At 58.2% G+C, this 9,858-nt stretch overlaps 1 protein-coding gene across 4 annotated transcripts in view; it reads left to right on the forward strand.

Annotated features, from left to right (window-relative positions):
* The window catches only part of LOC144940599 (KH domain-containing, RNA-binding, signal transduction-associated protein 2-like), a 60,239-nt gene extending 52,042 nt beyond the window's left edge, over nt 1-8,197 (forward strand). For all 4 annotated transcript variants that reach the window (XM_078866827.1, XM_078866828.1, XM_078866829.1 and 1 more), the window contains exon 9: nt 892-8,197. In XM_078866827.1, the coding sequence (XP_078722953.1) occupies nt 892-995 (104 nt within the window). In that variant the 3' untranslated portion in view covers nt 996-8,197. The remainder of the gene's footprint in view (nt 1-891) is intronic.
* The last annotated feature ends 1,661 nt before the right edge of the window (nt 8,198-9,858 follow it).

The following is a 9,858-nucleotide window of genomic DNA, read 5'->3' on the forward strand; positions in this document are numbered from 1 at the left end:
GTGTGTGCATGCACGGCACGCCTCACTTAAGGCACGCCTCAAATGAGTGCATGGTGCGGTGTGTAGTAAACATCGCCACTGGGGGACACAAAGGCGCCCGGGCGTGGTGCCGACCACCCACCCCCCTCGTGTAGGTGCTGCTTGTGAACAGCACTTGCTCTGACAGTCTGGTACAGGCTACAGGGGGGACCTATGTCTTTGTGCGCGCCCACTCCCTCGAGTCGTGGCACCCATAATGTGTTCATCCAGACTGCTGTGCAACACAGCTTAGGCGTTTATGTTGTTGTTGTTGCTTAAACAAAACTGATTTCGAGTAATGTTTCGTTGCCTATCTTAACCGCGGCGCCGTGATAGAGGTGCCCATCCATCTCACGATTGGGAGGCCGTCAGTTTTAATCCTGGTGGAATCCTCAGGGGTGGCTCCGTGATATCCGCTTTTCACGGGCCGGATGAATTCTTTGAGTCGCCGCGACGCAGACGCCGAGGATAAAACATTTGGAGAAATAAAAACGTGAAATTCCCGGTGGGTGGGAGACTCCGTCTTGCGGTTCAGCGAGCGAGCGAGGCGTCGCGTGCCACTTGGTGGCCAGAGTTGGCGGTGGCCGCCCTGCAGGGAGAGCTTTGCAGGGAGAGCTCTGCAGAGAGAGCACTGTCCCTCGCCATGGGAACGTGGAAATCCACTGTCGGCTCACGGCCGCCGCCGAAAGCTATCCCAGTGCAGCGACCGCATCTCGAAAGTACGGACGGCTCGCTCGTTTCCACCTCTCTGACCGTTGACAAATATGCGTGAAATGTCCCCGCGGTGTCGCCGTGACGCGCTCGTGTCGGTGGGCGTCGTTAACACGGCCGCGCGTCCGTCTCTCCGTGTGCGCGTGTGTGGGCCTGGTGCAGGTCCAGAGGAGTGGTCCCGAGCGCCGCAGGCCCCGCTCAAGTCGGACCCGCCGAGCCGCGTGCGCAAGGCCGTCTATCGTCCCCATCCCTACGATAGATACTGAATCAATCCGTCCGTGCCGGGGGGGGGGGGCAGGCTGGCGGGTGGGCGGGCTGGCTGAATGGCTGAAGGGCCGGCCGTCGTCCCACCTGATAGGTCAGTTAACCACGCCGCCGCCGCCCCCCCTTCTCTTCCTCCCGACAAACGCTCTCCGTTGCCACAAGCTCGCCCACCCGCCCGCTCGCCCCCCACCCACCCACCCAACTCGGCACGAGCGGCATCGGCCTCCCGCTCTGTGTTGCCACCTCTTCAAGGTACCGAAGGAACAGGCGAAGACGTGTCCCGGACAAAGGACAGACATCGCACGGTGCCGGAAGATGGGAGGATTACGCGTGCGTGCGTGCGTGCGTGGATCCCCAAGTTGTGCGATGTTATAAGACGGCTGACGCGACTCCGGGATGTGCAGTGTCCCCGAGAAGACAAAAGGAATTCCCCAGGATAGCTCCTCGACAAGAGCACGGTCCTGGGGGAAAAGGACAGGTGGCAACCCCCCCGTAAGCCGGTTGTAACCCACAAAGTCATCTACACACACACACTACATATACTACACACTACACACACACTACACGCAACACACACACTCAACATAAACTCCACACACACTACACACACACTAGACACAAACTACACACAAAGTCTGCACAAAGCCCACACAAACTACATACCATAATCCCTCGTGCTCCTGTACACCCTCTCGCCCGCCCGCACGCACCCTCCCATCCGCCACAACACCCCGGGCGATGACAGTGCATCATTTTTCGTGAAGAGATTGCTGAGATCCCGTGGCGTTCCTGCGGTTTCCGCCAACTGCCGCGTGTCTCAACCTGTTGGGCTGCGAGCGGAACGCAGGCGCCGGGCTTCAGGGCGCACGAGCACCGCCACCACCACCACCGCCGCCACCACAACCACCACCACACCACCTCCACTACTGCCATCACCACCACCGCAACCACGATGACCGTCACCACCACCGCCGCCACCACTACCACCGCCGCCACTACCACCGCCACACCACCACCACTACTGCCATTACCACCACCGCAACCACGATGACCGTCACCACCACCGCCGACACCACTACCACCGCCGCCACCACTACCACCGCCACCACTACCACCGCCGCGACCACTACCACCACCACCACACCACCACCACTACTGCCATCACCACCACCGCAACCACGATGACCGTCACTACCACCGCCGCCACCACTACTACCACCGCCACTTCTGCCGCGGCGCTTGGAACATTCCCCACGCCGTGACTGGCGAACGACGCCGAGCGACGGCGCGATGACGATTAAGACAATGGGAGCTCGTCAGCATCACCGCCGTAGTCGTCGTCGTTTCTGCCGTCGTGTGGTGGAGGTGGTGGTGGTGGTGGGGACGATGGGGGCGGTGGTGGTGGCGGGGACGATGGTGGTGGTGGTGGGGATGGTGGAGGTGGTGGTGGTGGTGGCGGGGACGGTGGAGGTGGTGGTGGTGGTGGCGGGGACGATGGGGGGGCGGTGGCCAGATTAGCGACGCCGAGTTTTGACATTCTTCGCCGTTCAGTTGGAGGGATTAGGTTGGACTTCTTTAGGCAGTGTCTCAGAAGTGTCCTCCCGCAATCAAAACAACACGCCGGGGCGTCGCTGTCACCTGGTTTTTTTAAATGAAAAATATTCTTTGAAGCGGTGGGGGGGGGAATGGGAATCGTTTGTGCGAGTGGCCGGGCTTCACAGGAAACGTCATCGAGGGTTAAAAAGTTTAAAAGCGCCGATGGGCTCCATTCGCTCAGATTACGGCACGGGATTGTTATTCTTCAATTCCGTCACCCACACACTCAGAGACCGTTGTTTGTAGAGTGCTCTTTTCATTGGCTCGTCGGGGTCGCAAGAGGGTGGCGAGCTTCGAAAAAAAACGAACTACCGTAAGGAAAACAAACAAAATAATCCACAAAGCTAACTCCTCGCTGTCCTCCGTTCACTGCCGCACTGAAGGCGTACGAGTCACTGCCGCACTGAAGACATACGAGTCACTGCCGGCCTGGTTGGTGCCGAGTCGTGAACGTGCCGCTGAAACCCCCGTTCTCAACACCTCTTGACAACTCCAGATGCCTAAATCCAACCCCACGTTTGTTTTTCCCCCTGCACCTGCCCGACTGCCTCTCCCCACCAAAACAAGCAGTCGCTCTCGTACGCACCGGAGCGGTAGTCTCGTGCGTACGAGAGTCTCGTGCGTACGAGACTATCGCTCTCGTACGAGCCGGCCCGCTCTCTCTACGGCGACTTGCGATGTGCGTTCCGCGGTCCTGGACGCGCCGCTAATCCGCGCGTGTATATATTTACGCTCGCGCTTAGCGATCGCGTCCACCCATCGCGTGCGTGCGTGCGCTGCCCGGTGTGATGGGGTGAAACCCGTGTTGTTGGTTTAGGAAGCGAAAGACCCCCCGCGAGAAGAGATTAAAGGTGGGAAAGCTGAAAAGATCCCCCGCGTGGGCGGGTGGGGTGGTGAACCGAAGCCTCCGGTGTGCACCCCAAACCAGCTGTGTGCAGATGCCGCGCGCGGAGCGTGGAGGTGACGAAAGACGCGCTGCCTTCTTTGTGTCGGGCGTCGTCGGTGGGCGGCCGTCATCGCGAGCCCCCCCCCCCATCGTCATCACGAGCGCCCCCCCCACCACCCCGGGTCCGTTGAATGCCACCGGACGTCCACCGAACGTCGACGCGTAAAGAACTGTCGTGGTTTATTTAAGAAAGCAAAAATGTGTAGGTCGCTTCAAGGCAAGTTGGCGATAGGTCTCTTGTGCTGGTACACTTCGCACAACTGTGAAATCCCCCCTCCCTCTTGTTGTAAGCGAGTGCTACGGGGGGGGGGGGGCACTCAACGCTGCGCGTGCATCTCCCACGGACCGCGACCTTAACCTTGACGCAGCCTTCCCCTTGCCGTGTCCCCGGCGCTCACCTGCCCCGCGTTCCCCTGCCCCGCGTTCCCCAGCGTCGCTTCCCCCGTCCTGCCGCCGAATTCCCGGCCGACAACTTCTCTACGAGCCGCCGAGTTCAGATTCCAACTCGTCGACCAAACTGTTTCACGCAGCCCCTGCCGCCACCAGGTCACCAAGCCTCGCGTCATGCCCACTAGCTCACCGCTGGTTCTGATCCTTCAAAACAATAATAATAATGATAGCATCTCTGTGCACTTTATTTACTTAACTTAACTAGGTGAAAGCACAAAGACACCGAGATGAGTCTCATGTTGTGACAGTGACCTGGGGGCCATCCGTCCGCCACCTGCAGGCGACGGTGATCCCGAGCGAGTAATTGGCAATTCTCGAATTCGGCCAAACTTGGGAACCGCGGACGCGGGCGCCTGACGTGGCCCTCGCTCACCCCTCCGAAAGACGTCACGGGGCACCGCTAGCGTCCTGCTGCGACGCGAGCGGCACGTGGCGTCGACGCGGTTGTTGTCATGCACGCCCTAAGTATTAACCAGGGCGGCCGCTGGAGCCCGAACCCGCGAACGCGCGACAACGAGCGGCACAAGGCGGCCAACGCGGCAGCGCCGTCCTGCGTGTGTGCGTGTGTGTGTGCGTGAAGCCCCCGATGCTCGCCGCGCTCGCAGTTCGAGGCTGCTCCTCGTTCTTGACTAAACGCTCGATCGCGGTTCTTGTCATCGCAGCTGGGGGGGGGGTGGGGCCCTTGCGGGTCACACCTGGCCCACGTCGCGCGCCCGAGCTTTGTGCCGGGCACCGGCAGTGGACTGGCGTTTGTCGCGATCAATCACACAACATAATTTTAATGCTTTCATACGACCTAGGAAAGCGCGCGTGGGCAACCTTTGGCGACAGTCGGAGCGCTGGTGGGGGGGGGGGGGTTGGCATTCTCAGGTGCCGTGTGACCTTTCTTACAGCAACCTGACGGGGGGTTGTGGTGGTGGCAGCAGGTACGCATTGTGGACACGGCGACAGAGTAATGCTCCTCTCGTGGTTTTATTTGGCCCCAGCGACATCGCAGACGACGTCGGCCACGGCGCCGCCCGTGTCGTCTTGGGTGCCGCCGTCGCGACGCTCGATTGGCTCGTCCGGCTGGCGCCGAGCACCACGTACACCGCCGCTTTCGGACGCACGATCGCCATGGGGGGGGGGGGGGTGGGTGACGACGGTGCCGGGGCCCATCGCGGCACGGGCCGCTCCGGCTTAGCGCGTGAGCGTCTTCCGCAGAGGCCCGGAATTTTTTTTATGGGCCAAATTTTTCGGCTCATCGTCTCCCTTTGGAACGTTAAGTCGACCTGGCAGGTGGCGCCCCGTGGTGTGTGGGGTAAAGCGTGGGTATCCCCCCCCCCTGCCCTCCCGATCGACAGTGCACTAGAGTTGCCATTTCCCGCTAGAGTTGCCATTTCCCGTGACCTGCCAAAGGGGGGGGCCTCTGTGTGGGTCTGTGAGTCTAGGGGTCTCTGTGTGAGTCTATGGGTCTCTGTGTGGGTCTGTGAGTCTAGGAGTCTCTGTGTGAGTCTGTGGGCCTCTGTGTGGGTCTCTGAGTCTAGGAGTGTCTCTCTGGCGTTGGGTGGGACGTGGGGGTAGCGATGTGCGACGGCGGTGGCCGTGGTGGTGGTGGTGGTAGTGGCATCACATCGGCTTGGGTCGCGGTGACGTCTCGGTATTGTGATCTCTGCTCCGGAGAGGAACACGCACACTACGTCTGGCGCGAGTAGCCCCTCCCCCCTCCCGTCTGTGTCACGCACGCGTTGTGTCTTGGCCGCGTGATTCCCGCGAGCACCCTCGTTGCTAGCGCGGATGTTGGCAAGACTAGAGCTGCCGAATAGCTCCGTGGCAGCCTAACCTGGTACACCAAAACAACCATAAACACAGGGGACCTACATCAGAACCCGTAGGCCGCTTGCTCCCCCGCTCCTTCGCCCGTTCAAAGACGGCTTCCTCCGCTCCTCCTCCCCGCGTCTGTGGCGTCTGTGCCGCCGTCACGGTGAGCGGGGGGGGGCACGAGGAGGCGAATCGTCTCCGCTCGTGTGGTCGCGTCGCTCCGTCAAAGCTCGCGTTCAGTGTTTCCCCTTGGTTTGACGTGATTTATTAATGCTTTGTTTTTCGTTTCACCGTCGGTTGTGAACTGCTGGAGGTGATCGAGTCCCTCACACAATGACGATAACAACAATAATATATATTTTTTAAACTCAATGATGAGTTTGATACGTTTTTGCTATTTACTATTTTCTACGGGTTCACAGACGAGCGTAGCCTGCCAGTAAGGGGGAGGCGATGTTGCGATGCGGCTTTACAAAATGCATTAGTTTGTAAATATGTGTTTTTTTTATTTGGAAAATTTAGACCTTGACCCGAGCCACCACACACACGTGACCGTTTCTCTTCTCGAAAGGCTCCACCGCATCTGTGCCATCCGCCGTGCGGTAAACGCCTGGCACGGAGTGGTCCATTTGTGGTATGGAGCGGTAAATGTGTGGCACGGAGCAGTTGACACGTGGCCCGGCCCCCGTGTCTGTTAGCGGGTCTCACTCTACTAACTCGGGCCGCAGCCAACAATTATCACCGGCTTCTTAAGTGTGGCTCCCCCCAGCCAATAGCGACGCTTGGGGTGCCCCGTCGCGCCGCCGACGCGGGGTGAGCGTTTACCGGCAAAGCCGCCGGGAATGTGCCCAGAAGTCGTCCGCACGGTGCGTCCCCTCGCTCCTCGTTCCTGCGGCTGGCGACCTCTGCCATGGGACGCGAGGATTGGGGCCCCCAGCCGCCGATAGCGGCCTCCCCGGAGCGCTCGTGGTGGGCTCGGCCGATGGCACGTGGGCCGGCGGGACGTGGCCCCCCACGCCACTTCGTTTCGCACGGCCTACCACTTAGAAACGGGCCCGCAAGACACAATGTGTGTTCCTGTCACTGCGATCATCTTAACTTGCGCTGTTCGGAGAGGGGGGGGAGAGAATATTGCTTGACCTGGCAACAACGCCACATCTGATATTTAAGTGCCGTGCTTCGTCTGACCGCGAGGGCCTCCTGCGGTGACAGGCGGGCGAGCGTGCGCGTACGTGCCTTCGTACGTGTGCGTACATACACGCGTGTACGTGCGCGCGTAAATGTGGTGGCCACTTGAGGTCTTACAAGTCCAGTTCGGGGCCCCCACCCCTGCGGCTCTGCGCAAATGTATCGCCAGTGAAACGGACACCCGTGTGTTGTCGAATATTTTTACAAACCGCCTCGATCGTTGCTCGTGAAACACACACAACACCTGAGAAGGTGGTGAGGTACAACAACATTTAAGGTAAAATATGTTGTGAATGTGATTTTTTTGCGCGTTAATCTGAGCGCGCGTGCTTGCGTATCGCCTGCGGGCGGGGAAGGGCCGTGGACGTGTCCGTGTGCGTAGTGGTGAGCGCTACGCTGCGCTACGAACCCGGCCACACGAGTTCGAATCCTGCTCGCGACCAACAGCAGTGACGATCATCTGAACCGGTACCAGGCCTCGCCCTCGGTCGACTCGGCCTCAAATGACTTGCCTGGCGGTGGTGTGTAAAACATCGCAACCGGGGAGACAAAGGCGGCCGGGCGTGGTGCTGGCCACCCACCTCGTGTGCTGTGTGCCGGCCCTTCATGGGTGCTGTCCACTAACGGCAACAGTCTGATTCGGCGACACGGAGGGTCTTTGTTGTTGCATTCCCCAAGCTCGTGTCAAACTTGCCTCTCCGCTGTTGTCCCTTCCCCCCCCCCCCCCCGTGTTGCCGGTTCGTCCGTTCAATTGGCAATCGTGAAAATGCAAATGTTGACGATCTTTCTTGTTTTGAAAGTCAGAATTCCTGCCACTGTTCTCTGTTCGCGCGCCGTTATATATATAAATATATTTTTGAACCTTGCGATGGAACGAGGGGGGGGGCTCGCTTCGCTGCAGGAGACTTTGGGGGGGTTCGGGCAAGCGGCAGCAGCAGCGGCAGCGACGGCAGCAGCGGCAGCAGCGGCGGTAGCAGCAGCAGCAGCAGCTGCAGCAGCAGTAGCAGCAGCTGCAGCAGCGGCAGCAGCGGCTGAGATGCCGGTTGTGCCCCCCCCCCCCCCGTCTGTCTCGCGTCTCTGTCATCGTTTCGCTCGCGCCAGGCCATGTACATTTTGCTTATTGCTCGTAGCTAATGTATCTTTTTATATATCTACATCTTTATATATTGAGACTGTGCATTTTGCAGAAATACCCAACTTAAATAAAGTTTTTTTTGTAGACGATTCAAACCCTGAACTCTTTTTCCTTCACTGACCAACTGCAACGCAAGGCGTCCCCCAAAGCCAACGTCGGCCAGGACGTGCCTCCAACCATCATCGAGACTGCCACTCGATACCTGAAAGCCCCCCCCCCCCCCAGAATCGAAGAGTACCACAAGATGCCTCGACACGTGCCAGTAATCGCTGGAATCGTCGTTCGATCAGCAGGAGACCACTTCGAAGGAGATCAATTTGATGAGGTTTCGCCATGATTTTAGATTTGTCTGACTAAAAATAGTCCCAGTACCTTAATTTTTATCACCCCCCCCCGTCGTACATCGGCATGGGGATGCTGGGGACTCGCTGCATCTCGCTCCGCCGAACAAAATAGTTCTCCACGGCTCGGTTCGCAAGTGGGGACGGTGACGGACAACAACGTCTCGTGGCTGTTTCGTTGTTCGCAAGTGCGGACGTTCTTAAGTTGGACGCTGGAATCTTGGGGGATTGCCTCTCATTTTATTCAAACATCACATCGGGATCTCACAATTTTCAACACATTCCTGCGGAGGGAGCTGGTAGGAACGTTGGGTTGCTCTGTCAATGGCCAGGGTCAACGGCGGCGTGGTGTATTCCGCAAATATGCCCGACTTTGAGGGCGGGCACAATCCGGCGTGAGTAGGTTAAACGTTGAGTTTTATAAGGGCACCACGGGGTGACCAGCCCCTCCCCACCCAGCCCCACCCCTCCCACCCCCCACACAGCCCCACCCAGCCCCTCCCCACCCTCCCCACCCAGCCCCACCCTCCCCACCCAGTCCCTCCCTGCACGACGGACACAATAATCCCCTGTGGGCTGGTGTAACCAGGAGGCTCCTACCAGTATAAAATGTTAACTTAAAGAACAAAGAATAAAAACAATTTTTAGTTTAACACCTCGTAGGCGTCCACGATTAATATCATCCATAAGAGGTGTTGGGGTTAGATCGCATAAATAGAAATGCGTCGTTAAAGCCGCTACCACCCGACACAGCCAAAGAGGAAGGTTTGTAACATAAACAAAACGTGGCAATTCGTTGCTAGAACAGCACGCCGGTGTGTTGGAGAGTAAACTCACAACATAAACAATTTTAAACATTGTGGTTTTACTCTCCAACAATTGTAGATGTTGTCGTGGGTTTACTCTCCAACACACCGGCGTGCTGAACTAGTAACTAGTTTGCAAATGTTATTTACGTGACAAGCCTTACCGATTGCCTGCGTCGGTTTGGCGGTGGCGGTTTTAACGAAATTTATATCAGCAACCAAATAATAGTAAACGCGTGACGTTGATTCTAATGTGGATGGGAAACCCCGGAGGGCCTAGAGACAAATCCTCGCGACCACGGGGAGAGAGAGAGACACGCAAACTCCAAATATACAGCAGCAGCAGGCAGTGTCAGAGACGAGGTCGTAACCACGACCTCCTTCATACCAGGCGAGGTAGTTATTGTTAAATACATGTTCATCGTGCACACCCCGTGAACACCCTACACGCTGCACCATGAACATCCCACTCGCTATGGAAACCAGACTGAGAATCTTGATGACTCCGACAACAAACCCACAAAGCCTCGGAGAAGGAACTCACAAACCCTGCTTTGGGCAACCCAATAAAGCCCGGAGCACGGTACTACGAACGCAGACGAG

This window comes from Lampetra fluviatilis, chromosome 23 (genome assembly GCF_964198595.1).
Source record: "Lampetra fluviatilis chromosome 23, kcLamFluv1.1, whole genome shotgun sequence".
Classification (NCBI taxonomy): Eukaryota; Metazoa; Chordata; class Hyperoartia; order Petromyzontiformes; family Petromyzontidae; genus Lampetra; species Lampetra fluviatilis.